At 42.1% G+C, this 22,250-nt stretch overlaps 1 protein-coding gene across 1 annotated transcript in view; it reads right to left on the bottom strand.

Moving 5' to 3' along the window:
• SLC24A3 (solute carrier family 24 member 3) overlaps positions 1-22,250 on the bottom strand; it is a 1,490,020-nt gene that overhangs the window by 271,645 nt on the left and 1,196,125 nt on the right. Inside the window, exon 7 of the mRNA XM_078648964.1 lies at positions 17,862-17,936. Coding sequence (XP_078505090.1) covers positions 17,862-17,936 — 75 coding nt within the window. The remainder of the gene's footprint in view (positions 1-17,861; positions 17,937-22,250) is intronic.

Below are 22,250 nucleotides of genomic sequence, written 5' to 3'. Positions count from 1 at the left end.
ACATTTCTTGGAATGGCGGAGTATTGTGCTAAGTTTATTAAGGATTTCGCATCTAAAGTGTTTAACATTCGTAGTCTGCTCAAGAAAAATGTAAAGTTTACATGGTCCAAGGAGTGCCAGGAGGAATTTGATAGGATTAAAGTTGAGTTACAGAATGTTAGCGCTTTGGCGAGTTTTGATCCTAATGCGGAATGCTTATTGACCACTGATGCAAGTGATAAGGGTATCGGTGCGGTGTTATCTCAAGTGAGTGAGAAAGGGAAAGAGGTGATAATATTGTTTGCGTCGAGAGCACTTTCCCCGGCAGAGGTCAGGTACCCCATCATCGAAAGAGAAGCGTTGGCTTGTGCATGGGCTCTTGAGCACTTTAGGGCTTTTGTGTGGGGGAAACCTGTAACTATCAGAACGGATCACCGTCCCTTGGTAAAAATCCTGTCTTCTGAGGGCATCTCTGGGGCTTCAGCAAGGATGGCAAGATTATCCATGCGTATGTGTGAGTTTATTTACAAAATGGTGTATTTACCCGGAAGAGATAATATAATTGCTGATTGTTTGTCTAGGTTGCCGTCTCCGTTAGAGGAATGTGAGGATGATCCTTGGGGGAATGTTAGCATTGCCTTAATTCATGATTCTGGTGCCTCTGCCATTAGTAATAAAGAGTGGATGGAGGAACAAGACAAAGATGTTGTACTTAAAAAGATTAAAGAGTATATCTGTACTGGTTGGCCTCGACAAGGTTCCTTGGAAGGAGTCTTTAGGGCGTTTTGGGAGGTGAGGATGGAGTTGTCATTAGAGAAGGAGGTACTGTTCAGAGGAGACAGGGTTGTTCCTCCTGTTTCTTTAAGGAAAAAAGTTTTAGAGCTATGTCATGAGGGACATTTTGGCATTGGGAGGAATAAGATCATGGTGAAGAGTATGTTCTGGTGGCCGGGTGTGGATAAGGACACTGAGACTTTTGCAAGAAACTGTGGTGTTTGTAGTTCCGCTGACAAAACTCTCAGGACCTTGAAACCTTGTATGAGTGAGGGACTAATTCCGGGGCTTCCGTGGGAGACTATTGCAATTGACATCATTGGGCCCATTGGGGAGTCCAGGGAGTTTGGTTTGGTGGCTATTGACTTATTCACTAAGTGGCCTATAGTGAAATTCGTGGACAAAGCAGACACATCTAGTGTTTTGTTATTTTTGGACAACATTTTTATTATGGAGGGCTTACCAGTGTGTGTACTCACGGACAATGGTGTACAGTTTCTGTCACACATGGCTAGAACTTATTTTGAGAAGTGTGGCATAAAACATAAAACTACGGCCTTGTACAATCCCAGTGGGAATGGCACTGTTGAAAGGTTCAACAGAGTGATCAAAGGGGTCATCCAGGCAGCTGTTAGTAAAAATTTGGATTGGAAAGTACAAGTGCAGAAAGCAATTTGGTCTTATAGAACTACGGTACAGATGGGTACAGGGTTGTCACCTTTTATTATGATGAAGGGAAGAGTACCGAGAGGTAAAGTCAATCCTGGTTGGTTAATTGATGGTAAAGTCACACAATGGTCACCTAAGGAGGTGAGGAAGGATCTGGAACTACTTCATTCCAAAAGTAAAGAGTTTTATGACAGTCACCATGGTACAAAGGATGTAGAGATTAAAGTTGGTGAGTGGGTGCGTGTGAAAAAACCGTACAAGGTACCTAAAGGTGAAAGTCAATTTGAACCACAGAAACAGGTGATTGAGGTTTTAAGGAATGCGGTCAGACTCAGTGATGGAAAGGTTTGGAACTTGAAAAGTATAGCTTTTAGTCATGACCAGCATGAAGGATTGAGGGAAGATGCATCTTATTCTCCAAATATGTATGATTGGGTGGAGGATCATTTTGAAAACAGCGACGTACAAACACAACTCGCCGGGGGGGCTGTGAACATTGACGAAATGGTGAACGACCCCGTTTGTGAGGAGGGGGGAAGTGTGAGGGTCCATAGTGCTGATGGAGTTTCAGAAAATGCCAGTTGTGAGTTGAATGGCACGGAAGGAAGTTTGGGAAAAAGAACTCGCACTTCACCTGCTTGGCTCAAGGATTATGTTACAGAATAATTATATCTTCTTTGTTTTTTTTATTTAATGTTCTTTTAGTTCTTTTATTTTGATTTAGTTACATATCCCTTTTCTTCTCTTATTGGAAAGAGGGGGATGTGTTATGTTGGGTTTTTCCTTTAAGGCTCGTGGGAGACTGACTTGGAATGTAATGATGTCATCTGGAATGTTATGTGCATGCTATGATTGTGGGGACAGTTAAGGAGCCACGGTGGAAGGCAGCGTACGCTCCCTGGCGCTCACCTGTATTTGTATACCTGCTACATTAAAGTATATACTTCAACCTATGGATTTGTGCATCTTTACACTGTTCCTATGTAAACTTGCTTTTATGTTGAAACCTTTCTTATGTTTACTGCTCTTATAAAGTTATGAGACCGTTTTTGTGTGAAATTTCATGGTAATCTGTTTTTATGTAACCCGCTGACTGCAGATCAAAACTGTTCTTAACTAATGTGTTCAGATAACCATTAGGTCTTGCTCGCGCTGGACAAAACTGCACAAATTAATATATTAATTAATTGATTAGTTAATTAATAGATAAATAAATAAAATAGAATGAAAAGCACTGATTAGTAGTTTGAATTCTCACCTACAAAAAGGAAGCCTAAAGGCCCTTGTTATGAGTACTCTGTAAAATTCAAAACCCTACTCAAACCCCTGTTTGTGCTTGCTCAGAATTATATATTAAGTGGACTTTACCATACCCTGTAATATGGCTACGGCAGTTAAAGTTTGGCAGGTCAAATGTGCTGAAAGATAACATGAGAGAAATGCCTGGTAATTATTGGAACATGCAGATTGTTAGCAAAAACTTGTAACAGGTGCTAGTTATCGCATCCAATAAATACCAGCTGTCCTTAGTTGGAATTGTTATGTGTATTCTATGCTTTAAGTGGGCAAGTACTGTGTGTCACTGAGCACCTGCACTTCTTCAATTTGCAAAGAAGAGTACCCGCACTTCTCAGTAATGCTGCAATACATTTAACGGAAGACTTGCTGCACTTCTCAAGAGGAAACATAGATGAGTTTGCGTGCAAGGCACGTTTCATGGTCTGAAATGTCCACTGTTCTATAAATCTGTGGACAGAGCAATGCTGTGTCAAAGACTGCAAGAATAATATTTGCTGTGCAGCCTGTTGTTGATCTTGTGATCTTTCCATGCTGCTATTTGGATTTAGGGTGAACTCAACCCTTTTAGTCAGCTATTTAAAAATATTAATGGCAACAACAGAATAAAGGAAGGGTGTGTTCTAGCTTTAGCCCTCTTTGAGTAGATTTTTCCTATTGTCTTTCTTCAACCCACTCGTTTTCTCCAAATATTGGGCGGTACCTTATTTCTTGTTTGCTTTATGCAGTTGGTCTTGTAACCATGGATTATACTAACCCTGAGCAAAGCGCTATGCTCGCGTAGTTTGCGAAGTCTGCGCTACTTCGCACTACACAAACTGCACGTAGCACAGTGCAAACTTGCTCGCAGTCCTCAATGTCAAGTTGGCGACCGCGAGCAAGCAAAATGACATCCCGGCGAGACTTTTTCCTCGTTCGTGATCAGCAACATCAAGTTGCCGATCGCGAGCGTGGAAAATAAACCTCCCGGCGAGATTCTCAAACCGAAGAGGTCAGGTTTCTCATTGCGAGTGGTCGCGTATGCTCGCGACCGCTCGCCATGAGAAACTACCAGTCCGCGTTGAGAAAGCTGCCGCTCGAGTAAAAATCTACTTGAGCGGCAGAAAACTACAGCTCGCACTGTGCAAGATGCAGTTTTCAATGATTGCACAGCGCCGGATGCTTGTCCGCACTGTGCAATCATTGAAAACGGCATCTTGCACAGAGCGAACAGGGTAGTACGCAGTTCGCGGAGTGCTACGCATAGCTCGCGTAGTGCGAAGTGCACTTCGCGTAGCTACACATAGCGCTACTTCGCAAACTACGCCGAGGGTTAGATCATACAATAATGAGTTTCAGTGGATACCGATAACCCTTTAATAATACTGTGATGTCAAAAACAATAACAGTAAATATTGAATATAAAAATGTGTTAATAGTTGGTGGCAAAAGGCTCTTGATATTTTCTGGGCAGAAACTTGAGTGTTTGTTCCTATAAGTAGCTTAGACTGACCTCAAGTTCTCTGTCATAATTGAATCATTTGAAGATTGTACCATGTCCTGCCAGTTCCACCACTGATGGCCTCTTATCTTTTGACCATCAAATTGGGATGCTCTCTTCAGAACCCTTGAAACAATTTCAGAGAAAAGCTGTACCTTTGATGTTATAGTGCATTGGCAAGAAGGTGGATTTCAAACAACCTGAAGAGAAATGTTTACAACTATGTTTAAATCAGTCTCTTAGTTGCATGTTGTTTAAAATTGCCATCTTTTGCATGGTATTCACCCATATTTGTACTTTCTATAACTGAACCCATTGTTGTTTGCCATGGGATTCTTCACTCTTTCCTTCTGCTAATCAGTGCGTGTGCTCGCCACTTAAAGATGGCCAAATTGGAATATTCCTAATTTCACATTTAAATAACTTATACTTATAAGTTCCTAGTATATGCTACTACTTGTACCCAGAGCCTGTAAATTAAATGCTACTAGTAGACCGCAGCACTTATTGTGCCAACCACTAAACTAGCTCTGTTAATCACGTCTCCAGGCCTGCCCTCGCAGATTTTGTGTGTTATTTTAATAATAATAGAAAATACGTTTTTTGACAGGCCTAAACCTTCCTATTTAGTACCTATAAGACAGCCCAAAGGTAGGTCTTAAATGCTCGTATGGCAAGGTGCCTGGTATTTGAAAAGTAGTACATATATATGTTTAAAGTTTTTATTCCCTGGCACTGAAAAACCTACAAAGTTTTTTTCACTGTCCCATAACAAAAACAATGTATTACACTATAACAACTTTTTATGCTAAGTTTCTGTTTGGAAGGTGCTAGAAAGGTGATTCAAGGGCTCATTTTAATAGTAAAATCTAACCTAATTGTAAAGTGAAAATGGGTACTTTTATTTTGAAAATGACAATTTTAGAAAGTTGACACTTTCCAGTCTTAATCAAAAGTGCCTTTTTTTCCAGTGTCCAGGATCACATAGCTATTGAATGGCCCTGTGGTGAGATGTATACTGTTCCCAGAGAGTGGTCTAAAGATGTGGAGAGGAGTTGTCCTCCTTGAGCAGGATTTGCTGGAAGGCTATACTCATCACCTTCCTGAGAGACAAAGTGTCAGAGGCAGATGTAGCCGATACCTGGGCTTGCCCTTCATTTGTCTTCCTAGGCAGCTTGGCTCCAAGACCAGTGGGGGCAGGAGGTGCCCCAGAAATGGTTTTGAGTAACCATAAGGGAGGCTTTGCCCATTATCCTATCCACCCCTCTGGGTGGGAACAGGTAGCTCTGGCCAGCAGAAGAATGGTTTTACCAAATTAGATTTAAGGTCAGAGGGGTAATGTGGGGTCGCTTACAGAAAAATACACAGGAAGTGCTGTGAAAGGGGGTGGGGTTATTCCTGTGAACCTTTACCCTATTGGTTAGTTAGTTGTTAGGAAACTTCTCCCAACCCCATTCTGGCACTGGGCATAAATGTGGCATCCCATGTACAGAATGTGGTCCTGGCCTTTGGTCTCATACATGTGTACTACAGAAGCAGTGCTGTGATAATGGGACACTTCAAAACTAGCCTTCTGACCCGTCACGGTTCTTGTGCATCAGTGGCTACTTAGGGGACTAAGTTTTGGCTGCTTGATATGCAGGCTACAGTCCAGGTTTTTGGTGCTATCCCTGATCACTATGAAAGCATCATTGTGCACACATGGTGTATCAGTGCTCCAAGCCATGTGGTACACTTGAAGCACACGAAGCGCGTTGCAGTTGTTTTACAGGTGGAGATAAATAACTGCTCAAGGCTTTTGCATTTTATTTCTAGGCCACCACAGTTGTGCATGTAGTGATCCATTACAGGTGGGCTAGCATTTGGCCCAGATTTTGTCCTCTGCAGTTGTGGCCAGCACAGGTAAGAGCGGTTTGGTCGGAGCGGGGCGGGATCGGGGTCGAGAAAGTCGACGGGATAAGTAAAATTAAATCATAAGAACAACAAAAAACACTTATGTTGCACTCGCCTCATCGCCGGTTTTATTTATTTTTACATTTAGTTTTACTTATCCTGTTGTCTGTCAACCTCCCTGACCTCTGCGTCACTGCTCTTACCTGTGCCGGCTGCCACTAGTCCTACACCTCCTTGCAGCAATGACTTGTCTGGGTGAAAAACTCCAGACATGCGGTTGTCCTGAGACTCGTTGTATACGGAAGGGGTTGGTAACTCCTGTTGCTGCCCCATCTGGATTTACATGCTGCTCAAGATGACCGCTCAAATGCCCTGGGTCCTTTCAGTGGTTTGTAACTTCTTTGAACAAAATGCTTCAATTCATAACTTCTAAATGATAGCAGTGATTCTTGTACAAATCAGACAGTATCTTCATTAAAAATCATAAATTAGAATGTGATAGTTATGCTTTTATTATAATCCTAAAACATGTTGCATAAAATTAAACCATCCTTTCAATATACGTTTATTAGTCCTCATTTTACTCGTGTGTTTCCTCTACATACTCTATCTTCCTCCCAGTACACAGGTTTGTATACCACTGCCATTGAAGATGACCTTAAATGTAATCCCTTGGTTTAGCAAACATCCTGGAACACTTCTGCTGTTGCTCGGGAATTGTTTTAAAGATTTTCATTATATCCAATCTCAAATACCTACACATCATTGTTCTGCTCTGGAGTTAGTCCTAAATGGTAGCTGTACCTTCATCTTATTGCTTACCCCTTAACACTAAATGAGACAGCATGCTGGGCAATGTAATGGAGAAATTGCTAAATATTTTCTTGGTTTATTCTGCATTTAAAGAGCAACTTTAATTATGCACCAAAATGTTATCAGAAATATAAGAACGATAACAAAACACAAAACACCATTCAATTCAAACATCATACACCACGTGGAAAGAGTTAAAGGGCATCAAAATGAAGCATTGGAAGAGCAGCGGAGCCTCTAGATCATGGCATGGGTACTCACAAACATTTGCTGAGAGGCCAGAAAGTATGGTCTGTGGTGTGACCGGGGGTGGCACTGTTTTCAGCTGGGTGGTGATATGGGGTCTATGTGAATCACGGATTGTGTAAGGAGGTATACAAAAAAGTTAAATAAATGGGTAAGCATATATTTGCAAGTTAATAATTGCTTGCTCGATTATTTAGCATGTTTTCTTAATGTTAGTGCTCAACAACTAAACTAAACAGCAGCTTGTGCTGCTGATCACCAGGGGACCGTATGTAAAGGTCAAGAGGGTCGCAAGCGGCCCCTTGGCCATACTTTGAGTATCACTGCTCTAGACAATATACTTGTTGAAGAACTTAATTTCTAAGTCCCATTCAATACCTCATAACTACATTCCTTAGGTTCTTGTAGCTGTTAATATATGGAAAAAACATACTTCACATCTTCTCAGGACTTGCAATGACTACAGGACAACATGTGGCAGGGCAAACAGGATGTTCCAGGGTTACATGCTAGTGAAGCGTGGCATCCTCTCATGCAGTTGGGTGTACTAGTTGAACTATACACTGACACGCCTGTTAAAGGGAGGGTGGGGAGTAAAACAAAAGCCCAACATGAACGTGTTAATGTGGGATGTATGCTGTCCCTTATTTCATGAACTTGAATTGAGTAGGCTTGTTTGATAACTAAGAAATCAGCCTTAGAATTGTATATGTAGGCTGGCTTGACCAAGAAAGTTTCAAATTGAGAACATTTTATAATAATTTTTTACTAAGTTAGAGGGGTGGGGAAAGTCTTGGTGGCATTATTATGATATTTAAAAATCAAATGATTATTTAGGCGCTGGCAGATTTCTGAGTCAATGCTCCGTGGCTGGGGACCTCCAGCCAAATTTAGAGATCCTACCAGGCAAGCAACGTTTTTGTGGTTTCAAGAAAGAAACTCCCAAAGTCGGAACTTGAGTCCTGAGATCAAACATAGACAAGTTCCCTTACACACAGCTAGCTTTATCCCTGCAGATGGGGTCATTATGCATTTTCACTACATTCAACTGACTAGCAAGGAGATACTGGGGGTAATGAGTGACAGTTACCCCACCCTAAATAGGCCAAATGTTTATGTGGTGAAACATGCAGTAGTTCTATCTGTGTAACCCCAGCACTTCTAAATAGAAAGGGGCAGAACCATGAGTTTGGAGCTGCCAGGGCACTGCTGTTTCACTGCTGTACTCCCACTCTCCAAAACTCTAATATATTCCCTCTTTGTGTTATTTTAGCTTCTGCTTCCGCTATAAAGAGTGAATACTGGAGATGGTTTATGGAACCAGGGCACAAGTCCTAAAAAAGAAGTGGGGGTACTAACCAGGTTAGGCAGTATGCAAGTGAAATCATGACGCGTGCCATCACAGCGCATGATGTCACAACGTGTGACATTGCATGTGACATAACAGTAAGTGGCCTCACTGGAAGTGACCACAAGAAGTGACTTCAGATATTAAGACCTCATACATGTTTATCAGGTATATAATGAATGCATTTCAGCACATTATGAGAATTAAAAAATTTGATTTGACATTGGGGTTTTGCCCAAAAAGTGGCGCAACCCCTATGTAAAATCTGGGCCTCAACTTATATATATATATATATTTTAACCCTATCACAAAGAAATTGGCAACAAGGAGAAGCATGGCAGTAGATCTGTTCTGCTTAATTGGTTGAAACTTCTGCATTTTGAAATATTATTGGGTTAAAGCATCTGCTGTAAAGGTGCCCAGTATATCTCAGGGAATAGAAATAATGGTGAGATAACGGTGGAGGTGAATGTGTTTATTGGAGAGATCTGTGTTTTGTGAAGTCCCTGATTTGAATCAAAGTAGCATAGCGAGTTAACGTGTCTCCTTCAAAGCACATCATATAACATACAGATGACAGATTTTTATTTTACATACATAGTAAAGTGGGTTACTGCTTCCAACACAGAGATCCTTTTGTTACGTACAGTTCATAAATTGTAATCCTTGTAATATAGCACAGTGAGCTATGAAGGACATGTGACTCCTACACCTTGTAACCGTGTCTCATGTAACTCATTTTGTACATTGATTTACTCACTTCCATGGTTTATTGTCAATGTGTAATGTGTATGTTAAGTAAACAGTTCTGACACCCTGCATTTGGCTGCAGAGCGCTATAAAAGAAATTAAACAGTGCTATTGAAATTGTTATTTATGTAAGTACTGGGACAGACCAACACGCCTGACTTTCTCACAGTGCATGCATCTCCTATATAGAGGACCTGAACAAAGGCAAAAGCATGCCTCTCTTAAGTATCTGTGAAGAGATAACAAACTGTGTGCCTTTGTTTTCACTTTGTTGCATTTACATTTACCTGAGAGGTTACAGGCTACCTCCAGTCAGGATATTCAAACAAAAGGAGGCCTGATGAGCCCTTAACTTCGGCCCGCAGGAGTTGAAATAAAAGCTCTCTCTGTGCCTGCAATGGAAAGCAGACAACGTGCAGGCACTGCTGAATGTGTCCTGGTGTCTGAAAATTACACCAGGATTAGTTCAGCATACTTCAGTGGGGCCCAACTTCTTGGCAAAGCGGACGGCGCCCACCCCGTGAAAATAGTGGGTGGACACCGTTTACCTGCGTGTACCCCCTGACTTGTGCCCTGTATGGAAATGATGTGTTTTGATATGGTAAATAATTTCAAGATTGCAGGTAATCATGCTGCTTGATTGATAAAAAGAAATTACGATTTCATAGTAAAATTCCTCTCTAGAATAAAGGTTGTAGATATCACAATCAAAGCTAGTTTTAATTGCCTATGTAAATTCCCAACCAAGGCTATCTGAAGCCCCCTTTTGCCAGCATAAACCTGGACCAAGGGCATTAGAACCAGAGCACATTAGTCATTTCTCAAGTTTAATAAGCTTTATAAACGTAATGTTCATCATAAAACACAGGGCAAAAGTGTAACAATATTTGAGAATAACTAACATATGCGATAAAAATAGGCCATGAAACATAGTAGAAAGCTGTTTACATTTTAGAGTTTACATAGGAAGAAGGAGGAAGGAAAAGAAAGGGGAGATTTAAGATATACACGGCAACTGAGTACCAAATAGCAATAAATACTCATACTATTTCCGTTTTAGACATAGGGAGAGTATGCGAGTTGGCCAGAACCACAGGAAGTTGAGACAATGTCGAGATTTGAATGGGGCTCTCCATCGTCCGAGGTCGGCAGCTCTAGTCTCTAGGCCACATCTCTCTCCCACACAGCAGGTCTTTCTAACCCCTGAATTCTGCTGTGCCCGCAGTATAAGAACATTTACCCAGTTGCCATTCACTTAATCTAACAGTCAGGCAAAAGCAAATGACAGTTCCTTTTGACTTTTCAGTTTTTTTATGCAGCTGTTGGAATGGCTGCATAATATGTCTGTTTATGCAAATTATGTTTATGGAAATTACTCACAAAATTCAATCAACGAAACAGGATGCAGTGGCTCAGTGACAGCTAATGTGCTGTGTCGAGGGACATGTTTTCAGGACTATGTTAGCAGGCAGTCTCTCGCCATTTAGGCAGGTCCTGGGAGGGTTGACATTGCTGTTTCCAGCAGGGTATTTCGTGGATGACGAAAGTGTGCTTCAAATATGGGAAATAGGTTTCAGAAATCCCTCTTCGCCCGGCATTATCGACCGAAGGAAGAAGCACAATAGTGTAAATTGCTTGATATTGTTGAAAGAGGGAGAACATTGTCTCAAGGAACACGTCTGGCGAGGTGACATGAACCTTTAACCTGACACAATCCAAGAGAGAAAACGTCTAGGTTCATTCGCTTGTCCTCGTGAAGTATTTCTTTCTGGTGGAGAAATCCCTTCCTCTAAAGCCCCATGAAACATGGGGTGGATTGATTGCATTTCCTCCTCGTCTCTCCATGTACCATATGCTTTTTTTGAAGTAAGTATATTTGAGGAAGTAGGTTGGAAAAAACCAAAGGAATAACTGTCTACTTTACATTTCCATTAGATACCCTTGTAACCTTCTGAGAACACCTTTCGCGCGCCAATGTTACTGTTCTAGTGGATTTTCCATGATTCTAATTTCCAAGTGTCAGCGGATTCGGATTTTAGAAAAGTGGAAAAACTGGGGCTAGAATTCACGGCTTGTTTACACACATGAGACCTTTTACATACTAGATACAAATCTCTTTTCAAGCTTTTGACATTACCCTTGATGTGCAGATTATATATGTAACCTTGAAGAAATGATGATCAACCCCGTTTAGAAATATGAGAGGGGATCTAATCAGGTAAAGTGTCCCGATGGACAGCTGCTTTTGCATTATTTAGCACTATTTCTGTGGTGCTTCAGCGGTAGCAAAACAACAAAATTAGGCTCACATCAAGTGTGGGTTCATCACCTCCTATTAGTGCCGTAACTCCTGTCCCAGAACTTATTGAACTGTGTGGAGTCCTTAGTATGTTGGAGGAACCCATGTCTTGAGTGCCCAAAGGGGATGCAACTAATGATCCAAGTTTTTGTTTGAATTGTACAGGACGTCTTGGACGGAAGACGCCACCCTTTGGAGCACCATATAACTAGTTTATACCTTATTTTAAATTATTTTGGAACAGCAAATAACAAAGCAGTGCGCTTGCATCAAATATTTTGTAACTCCTTTCCCGCACATATAGGAATTATGACTTTTGTGATTGACCTGCCAATATTTATTGGAGAAAAATGCTTGTTAATTACATGAACATGCAAAAACAACAGTTGATGGACAGAATGCAGAACAATGTCATACATTCACCCCAGTACAGAGATCTGGGCCTACATCCATCATTTTTCTGCTCACCACACCACCCCAGTTCAGACATGGCCATATGCAAATCAGCCTTGACCCTGTGCCTCATGGGAAGAGTCCAGCCCGAACAGCCAAGTCATGTTTTTCCTGTACCAGAATCAAGCATCCTAGGACCGGTTTCTGGATATCAGCCGTCTTCAGCCAGGATAGCTTGACTCCAGTGGCGTGGAGAGCACGGGACTCACGTCTGAGCATACCCGTCCCACTCGGGGTGACAAATGCAAAAACAACAGTTGATGGACAGAATGCAGAACAATGTCATACATTCACCCCAGTACAGAGATCTGGGCCTAAATCCATCGTTTTTCTCCTCACCACACCACCTCAGTTCAGACATGGCCATATGCAAATCAGCTTTGACCCAGTGCCTCATGGGAACAGTCCAGCCCGAACTGCCAAGTCATGTCTTCCCTGGACCAGAATCAAGCATCCTAGGCCCAGTTTCTGGCTATCAGCCGTCTTCAGCCAGGATAGCTTGACTACAATGGCGTGGAGAGCACGGGACTCACGTCTGAGCACACCCGTCCCACTCGGGGTGACAAATGCAAAAACAACAGTTAATGGACAGAATGCTGAACAATGTCATACATTCACCCCAGTTCAGAGATCTGGGCCTAAATCCATCGTTTTTTTGCTCACCACACCACCCCAGTTCAGACATGGCCATCTGCAAATCAGTCTTGACCCTGTGCCTCATGGGAACAGCCCAGCCCCAACTGCCAAGTCATGTCTTCCCTGGACCAGAATCAAGCATCCTAGGACCGGTATCTGGCTATCAGCCGTATTCAGCCAGGATAGCTTGACTCCAGTGGCGTGGAGAGCACGGGACTCACGTCTGAGCATACCCGTCCCGCTCGGGGTGACAAATGCAAAAACAACAGTTGATGGACAGAATGCAGAACAATGTCATACATTCACCCCAGTACAGAGATCTGGGCCTAAATCCATCGTTTTTTTGCTCACCACACCACCCCAGTTCACACATGGCCATATGCAAATCAGCTTTGACCCTGTGCCTCATGGGAACAGTCCAGCCCGAACTGCCAAGCCATGTCTTCCCTGGACCAGAATCACGCATCCTAGGACCGGTTTCTGGGTATCAGCCGTCTTCAGCCAGGATAGCTTGACTCCAGTGGCGTGGAGAGCACAGGACTCACGTCTGAGCATACCCGTCCCCCTCGGGGTGACAAATGCAAAAACAACAGTTGATGGCCAGAATGCAAAACAATGTCATACATTCACCCCAGTACAGAGATCTGGGCCTAAATCCATCGTTTTTTTGCTCACCACACCACCCCAGTTCAGACATGGCCATATGCAAATCAGCCTTGACCCTGTGCCTCATGGGAACAGTCCAGCCCGAACTGCCAAGCCATATCTTCCCTGGACCAGAATCAAGCATCCTAGGACCGGTTTCTGGCTATCAGCCGTCTTCAGCCAGGATAGCTTGACTCCAGTGGCGTGGAGAGCACGGGACTCAAGTCTGAGCATACCCGTCCCACTCAGGGTGACAAATGTAAAAACAACAGTTGATGGACAGAATGCAGAACAATGTCATACATTCACCCCAGTACAGAGATCTGGGCCTAAATCCATTGTTTTTTTGCTCACCACACCACCCCAGTTCAGACATGGCCAGAAACCGGTCCTAGGATGCTTGATTCCGGTACAGGGAAGACATGCCTTGGCAGTTCGGGCTGGACTGTTCCCATGAGGCACAGGGTCAAGACTGATTTGCATATGGCCATGTCTGAAATGGGGCGGCTTGGTGAGCAAAATAACGATGGATTAAACCCAGATCTGTGACTGGGGGTGAATGTTTTGCCATTGTGCAACATTCCCCGTCCATCATCTTGTGTATTTTGCAATAACATGAACATGCCGACTTTAGGGCTTACTGCACCAAAAACGTTAGGTTATTCCCCGAAACGTTGACATAGGCGATAACTATCACAACTGATAAATATAAAAGAACTCTGCATCTTCTTTTATTGAGATCGAATATGACATGCCAAACAAAAAAAGGTAATGCCCAGTTGTCAGAAATGAAGCTCTACGGTGGGCAAATGGAAGACTGAACTATCCACTCAATTAGTGCCTCCTATGTCTTTTCTTGCCTTTCCAGAGATTATTAGTTTATGTCTTCAGAGGGAAACTTCTGTTATTTGTGCTTTCCTTTTGTCTCTTTACAGTTAGCTGAGATGAATGTACAATTGATTCTATGCAGTTCAGTTCTCATTTTATCTTCATGGGTAGATTGCCTAAGTGTCTCAAGCATACCCTCTGCGGACCTATGTTTTTCTTCACTGCAGTACAGATATGTATCCCCAGCCTGCTGAGGTACACTGTACATTTTGCTCATTTCCATGTCTGTTGGTGTGTTTCTCCATGGTGTAAATGCATGATCCGATCAAATACTCAGTTGCTTGTGGTGGCACCTTACATGAATAGCACAAACCAACCACAAGCAAAAATGCTTGTCAATTCTGTTGCATCCCCCTAAACTCAGACAACTTTTTTGGGGTTTGACCCTGCTGTCATTTTGTTACACAAAATATTGTCGATTAGCAAGTTCTTGCCCTCCAGTAATCCTCCAACAAGTACCTGAAATAATTTCAGACCATAGAACAAACATCTTTAACGATATGCTTAGCACAGGTTATTTCCCAAAAGTCTGGAAAAGAGCTTCAAGCTTGCCTCTAATAAAAAAAAAGCAATCTCCCACCTACTGACCTGAGTAACTATCGGCCCATATCTCAGCTGCCACTTCCAGCAAAAATCATAGACAAGGCTCTTAACCAACAGTTGATTGTCTTTATTGATTGCCTCCTAGATGGTACACAATTTGGCTTTAGATGCCAACACTTATTGGTGCATCTGAAAATATAAGAGCTCCTTTAGATAGACAAGAGAATACTGCCTTAATACTGTTAGACTACTCAGCAGCATTTGACACGGTCAATCATAACATTCTGATTGACTACTTTGGGAATCAGAGGAACAGCCATTGCCTTCTTAACATCCTTCTTGTCTCAACATGAGCAATGTGTAGAAATGGATGAATTGTATCAAATCTTTTCACACTTCCACAAGGGGCGTCACTTAGTCCTACTCGTTTCAATCTATACACTACACCATTGACCAAACGCATACAATCTTTTGGGTTCTCAGTTACTTTCTATGCTGATGACACCCAACTTGTGGTCTCAGTCTCGGGGCAACCTGGACCACATTGCCATCAAATTCCATAATTACATAAATAAGATTGGGAACTGGACAAACAAAAACAGTTTGAGACTTACTTCAGGAACAACTGAAATTCTCCTCTTTGGAAATAACACATCTTTCTGGTTCCCCAGTTTGTGGCCCCAGGAAATGGGTGTTTTGCCAAAGGCAGTGGAAAAAGTAAGGAACATTGGCATCCTCTTCGACAATCAGTGGCATAGCAAGGTGGGTACGGGGGGCAGCAGGGTGGCAGAGTTTTGAGGGCAACATCTGCCTCCATCCCCTACCTGCCGTCTCGGGCGCCAATCAACCCCCCACAAAACAGCCATTGCGCAGTAACAATCTTTGTCGAATCTCACCAGCACCCCCCACCCATGCTGCTGCGGTGCGGCAAACACAGGGACTGCCCCAGGTGCCCAAAGGGCTAGCAATGCCACTGTCGACAATAGGCTAATGTTCACCAGCCAGATCAATTGTATTGCGTCCTCTGTCTTTTGCATCCTAAAAATAATCAGAAAGATTCTCCCCTTCATTCCTATTAATCTTCTAAAAACAGCTGTTAGTGCATTACTCTTGTCTAAACTGGACTACTTCAATGCTCTGTATATTAATATGCAACAAAATCGTCAGACAAAGCTACAAACACTACAAAATGCTTCAGTCCAGAACCTCTTTGGATTGCGCAAACATCAATCAGCAACTTTTGCACATAGAGAGCTACACTGGCTAACTATTAAGAAACGAATCACCGTTAAGGCACTGCGAATTGCTTTCAAAGCACTACACAACAATGAGCCTGACTATTTAATTTTAAAATTCTCTTGGTACATCCCCACTAGACCACTACACTCTAGGGCTGTCAAAAATGTTGTAGTTCCCAAATTCAGGAAAACTCTTTGCGGAGGCAAAATTTGTGAGGTTGGCAAGCTACGCTGTGGAGCTCTCTTCCTCTCAAACTGAAGAAATTAATGAATATCCTACACATCACAAAAGCCTTTAAAACCTGGCTCTTTGGCCAATAATCCATCTCTCCTCTACTGTGTTTTTCTTCATCAGTATTCATTCCTAGCTCTAAACTGTCCTTTTCCTCAAGGCAGTGGCAAAACATCCTCAGATATACAAGCGCTTTACAAAAATAAATAACATAACATTTCTACTTCAGATGGAATGAGCATACTTAGCAATCTACAGATGAACTGAACATTTATGAAGAACATTATGAGAGCATAATTAATGCCATAAACCCAGAAACAGTCATTTTGCAGTCAGGACCCCATTCAAATGAGAGAATGCTGTTGCCTCTGCAGCCATAGTGTACTACAACTACAGCTGCAGGGGCAGGGGCAAATAGGTCTGAGACATGTGTACTGATTTCATGCAACATAGGAAGAAGAGCACCCTAAGCACATCCCTAGAAGTTGCTCTTTGAGATTGGGGTGAGGGGATCCCAGGAACTTCTTCTGCGCTTGGGTAAAGACATATTCCTCTCAATGTGCTACCTGCCCCCTGCATTGGAAGACTGAAATATGTATCAGTGGTTTAAAACACAAGTCTGCCATTCAATGCCACACTGTCTTTACCCACTCCTGGCACAAGTATGGCCCTGTACAGGGGCCAGCACATTTTGTGAGTAATGTGGCACACTGTCCCCGTCTGCATCGGGTGCACCCAATTTAGAGTGCGTTCCCGCACAGACAGGGACAATGCACCATTATGGAGTTGAAGGGTGGAAGGTGGTTGACCTTTGCAGCAGCCCGCTGTACATATAGAACTGTATAAGGTTCAGTGTCTGTGAGTAATTCTGGGACTATTGACGTCAAGCAATTTGGAATGGCCGATTGCAATATCCCCCTGAAAATACAACTCAGGTCCCTGGTAATGAGGGCCTATGCTTTCAATTACTTTAGGAACCCAGTTTGAGAACTAGGTGATGAGTAAGGTCATAGCAAATTAATTACTTAACTTTACAAGGCACAAGTATCTTTATAAAAAAAACGTGTACCTAATTAGGCTGCCCAACTGAGGCACATAGCCCTTCTGTATAAATATAGTACTGATCTAGTGTTACAGTCTAATAGAGTAATCTTTGGCTTACATGGAGAATACCTGATGGACCACCCTTTGGTTCCCAATCTCACTTTAACTTGACCTCCTGTGTCTGGATTCATGTCTTATGGCCGCATGCCCCACTGGTGACAAGGAGAGGATGGAAAACTCACAGATAAAGAGCCAATAAACAGGAGGTCCCAACACTCCTAAGCCCAGACACTCCCTATTTCTGACAGAACATCGGCGCGCTCAACTTGCTATGTCACCCGAGGGATCTTTAAGCGGTTCAGGAGGTGTCAACCCTGGAAGGAGAGGGAGGAAGAATGGATTCATACAGCCTGCATGACGTTTCCGTCCAAAAGAGTTTGTGTCCCTCTTAGGTTTTGTGACTTATGTGTTTTGTCAATAGAGGCAGCTTCAGCCAGTGCTGAGTCTGCAGCAGTGAGCTAAGGGTCCTAGAGCAAGATTAGCACAATGTCATACATGTATTGATAGGGTATAATTAGGATATTCACACACGTCTCAGAAACATAATATCAAAAAGCAAAAGAACAAGTTCTTACCACAATGAGTGCAATTATAGAAAGTGTATAGTATGATGCATCCCTCATCAAACTCCACGATGACAAAGCAACAACCTGTAGATAAAACAGAACATACACATCAATCTGCATCATTATTATTATACAGTTGTCTTACATAACACCACTAAACAGCAAGCAGCACTGCTTAGAAACAATAACAGAAAAAGATAACATTACACATTCCATGGTGTAGGAAAAGAACTATACAAAGAGTGATACTGTCCACTTTACTCCAGGAAGTGCATCTGAGACACAAGCATATTGTTTAGACATAACCACACTACTTGTGAATGGTGAGCTAAATTGTATACGGAATACCTATATCTAATGAAACAATAATATTGGTGCCAAACTAGTGGAATAATGTGTTAACAACAAAGACGAAGCCATTGTTAAAACCAGGAGATCTGGTCCAGCCACGCAGGTGCATTGTTCGTTTATTGCAAGCATAGGACACAGACACACAGGAATAAAAATAAATATAGAAAAATATACCATCATCTAAATGTAGCTGTCTTATGCTTGCAATGCATTTATGATGCACTAATTTAACTAGTGACATTTTGAAACAGCAACCCTTTTTCCATATGTGCCATGCTTTCGTTGTTATTATTTGTTGAGGAGACAAAAATAAATTAGCATCTAACCAAGCATTCAAATCACAGACAGCTACAGGGCTATAATGCCACTTGCAGGCAAAATAAATAGCTGATAAGAACAAGATTAGGCCATGCTAGTAGGTGTCAGCTGTTAAAGGCTCAGTGATTGGCTTTGCCAATGTTTTTTGATAATCTCATGTGTGCTCATGCTTCATGACGAGTGTGTGTGTATGTATTGTGATATGTAGCAGTCGTTTTTAAATTTTCATTCTTACATTGCAGACGGCCATGCTAGAATGGTAAAATACATTTAAAAAAAAGTGAAAAACAAGCAGGAAGCAAGAATCCTGGCATTACTTTGCATCGACCCGCCCCTTTGTAATAAATAAATAAATAAATGAAGAGCATAGGGGCATATTAGCAAGAACCTCGTTAAAATTATTGCTGTTTTAGCAGCAGGAAACTGCTGCTAAAACGGCGATAATGGCTTGCTAATATGCGTTATAGAATTTCAATAGAAGCCCAGGTTAGATGTTAAGTATATCTAACCTGGGCTTCTATTGAAATTCTATAACGCATATTAGCAAGCCCTTTATCACCGTTTTAGTGGCAGTTTCCTGCCGCTAAAACAGCGATAATTTTAACGAGGTTCTTGCTAATATGCCCCATGGGGAGTGGGACAGGGAATGGTTGAGGAGCAGAAGAGGGAAAAATTAAAAAAAGAGCACTCAGGGGAGGCAGAGAAAAACGCAGGGCGAGAGAGCAAGGAAACACACGCATTCTCATGGAGTGTTAACTTCTGACTAAAAAAAGAGACCTTTGCAGTTTGTAGTGGAAGGATATAACTTATCCATTCATAACACTGTGACACTGAAATGCTCCTGGTCAGGACAAACACAAGAATAGAGAGGATAGCCATTAAATCGGGAGCCGACAACTGAGATAGACTGCAAAGTCATCCAAACATGATCAAAGTGTTGCTCCAAAGCCTCCTCTAGGTAGAAGTAATATGCTGGAACTAATAGGCACTCTACATACAGACAGCCAAAGCAGTCTGTAGTGGAGATCCATAAATAAAATAAAAGGCCCACTTTGAACCAATTTTTCAAATCATTGGATAGGAACTATTTTTGAGCGTGTGTGAACAATGTGTGCATGCTTTGTGCACTCACTGAAAGTGAAAAGCGCGAGTGGAGAAAGTGGGCTGACCCATGGCCCCTGATGTATGATTTGGAGAACAGACACAAACTGTGGATTTCACCTTAACAGGCCGATGGATGAAGCCTGCTGATCAAAAGTCCCTATATGTATGAATATTACGTATTATTTAAAAAAAAAAAACAATAGGAGATACCTAAACCTTTTTTAAATGCCTGACTTACAAACAATGACAGTACTAATTAACATCAATATCACTTCAGTAATGGCGGACGAGAGTTGAGCTTAATATTGGTGACTACTTAAGTGACAACAGCTTGCAGGCATTTGAGGAAAAGATAAGACATATGAACATTTCTTGCAAGATAGTTATGATAGCATGTGCAAAAAAATCTAATTCATACACTGACTTACATTGTCTAACTATTTATTTTCTCATTTTTGAAATTAGGTGCTTGTTACCTATCCTTCTTTCATCCACACCTTCTATTGTGCCTTAATGTCCACTTTTTATGTATCTCTGCTTTTTTGTAAAGAAGCGTCACATATTGAACCAATATTATTAGAACATAAGTTGTCTGATTGATTGCTGATGATCATTTGTGGCTATTGTCCGATCTCTAATATGCTTTTCATTGAAAGTGTAGTCTTCAAACATTTGCATGGGGAGTTCACTGAGTTCAAACTCGGATAATTAAAATTGGTCACCGCCTCCCAAAAAGGCAATATGTGTTCTCCCAATCACCATGTGAAAAGTTAAATAATGTAAGCAACTTAAAAAAGTATTGAGTGGTGCTTGAGGCCTTTCACGCTTATACATATATACATAAATTGGTATTCCATAGCACTTTTCAATTTATCACAATATATAGTGCCAGATGTACAAGGCATTTTTGCAAAAATGCTTTATTAGATGTACAAAAGGCAAAATGTGATTCAGTAACTTGTTCACAATTTGCATTTATGATTTGGTATTTGCAAGGGGGGTGTTTAGTGCACCCCTTCCAAATATTAAATTGGTATGCTATGTATCACTATTTTGAGATCAAACTCCAGTCGCACAGGAGTAATACTTTACCACCAGTTTAAAACCAGTGGCAACCCATTTGCAAATGTAACGGGGGTTCCCAAAGGCCCCCTCCTCTTTGAGAATGTAGAAAAACAACATTTTAAAGATTTTAAGCTCTAGCAATGTTCTCTGAGACCACTGGCTACTCTTAGTAAACACTAAGGGGTCCACCGCGCGGTGCCTGCCGCTTTGTTTATGCAAATGTGGGGGGTACCACAGGTACCCCCGTGTGCAGCCCCCACCCCTCCTTCACTCTGGGGGCCCGCAGGGGGCCCCCAGAGAGAAGACCGCATGCCTTTCCGTGGCGGCATTGCCGCCACGGAAAGGCATGACTGACATCCCATACTAATATGCTGGTGGTGTCTATGAGACACCGCCACCATATTAAACATTCTCTGCCCCGGCCGCAAGGCGACCGGGGCGGAAAAGCGGCAGATGGTCTTCCCGTCCGCCGCGGTCCCCCCCGCCATACTAATATGGCGGGGGGAATTCGGGAATGGATGTCGGGCGTCATCCTAATGGGCCCCTAAGTGCGTCCCCGTGCCTAAAAATGAAAGTGTGTGTGTCCTCATGTAAAAAACATAACTTGTGCTATGTAAAGCGCTCTGATACCTGATTCGGTTCGAATCTAGTTCGCGCTATATAAAACTCTAAAAAAAAAAAAAAAAAAAAAAGAGCAATGCATAATTTTTAGAGCTACCCACTAAAAATTAAATTGGATGTGGTGTTACATTAATTTACAGATTATTATTTACGAACAGTACAACCTGTCTCCAAAAATCGTGTAGAACAGGGCAGGCCAAATCATTTGAACACAGTCTACAGGTTTAGGGCATCTTGGACATTCATTAGATATTGATATAGATCATTTATGCAAGTAGACCAAATAATAATGAGCCACCCATTGTGTATGCAACTCTGTCCTTCTACATTTTGTAGCCTTGACAGCGTTTAAAATGAATTCACATGCTTCATTCCAGACAAAGGAATTAATTGGTAAACCTTTGTTTTTTTTCTTTCATAAATTAAAGAAAAAATAAAGTATTTTCTCTAGCCGGTGGACCGCCAGGTAGGGGGCCAGTTTTGGACCCCTGGGGGGCCGTTTTTGTTACCGGAGGCAGTTCTAAAATATCAGCCTTTTACCAAAAGTGGCAGCAGTGAGGCAGGAGGGATGCTCCCAACTAGCACCACTGCTTCCCCCCTGGTTTCGCTTCCCAGTCCGGCTGTGGTGTTGAATACCAAGCTGCGGAAACTTGATTTAATCTCAGGTTTCTTTAATGCCCCATGTGACACTCCCTGCCTGTTTCTCTCTCTCTTGTAGGTTCTTTTCATTTCTGCTTTCTCCTTCCTCACTGGTTTTCACTTTTTCAATTCCTTGTTATTTTCCTCTTTTGTGTTTTTCTCTCTCTTTTTCAAAGGCATTCCCAAAGGCAAGTTACTATTAGTAAAGTTAGACTTTTGGTCTAAGATTACCTTTGTGAATACCAAAAAGTAGCAAAGTTAGACTTTTGGTCTAAGTTTGCCTTTGTGAATACCAAAAAT

Source organism: Lissotriton helveticus, chromosome 6 (assembly GCF_964261635.1).
Source record: "Lissotriton helveticus chromosome 6, aLisHel1.1, whole genome shotgun sequence".
Lineage (NCBI taxonomy): Eukaryota > Metazoa > Chordata > Amphibia > Caudata > Salamandridae > Lissotriton > Lissotriton helveticus.
This window is presented reverse-complemented; position numbering and strand designations above follow the sequence as displayed.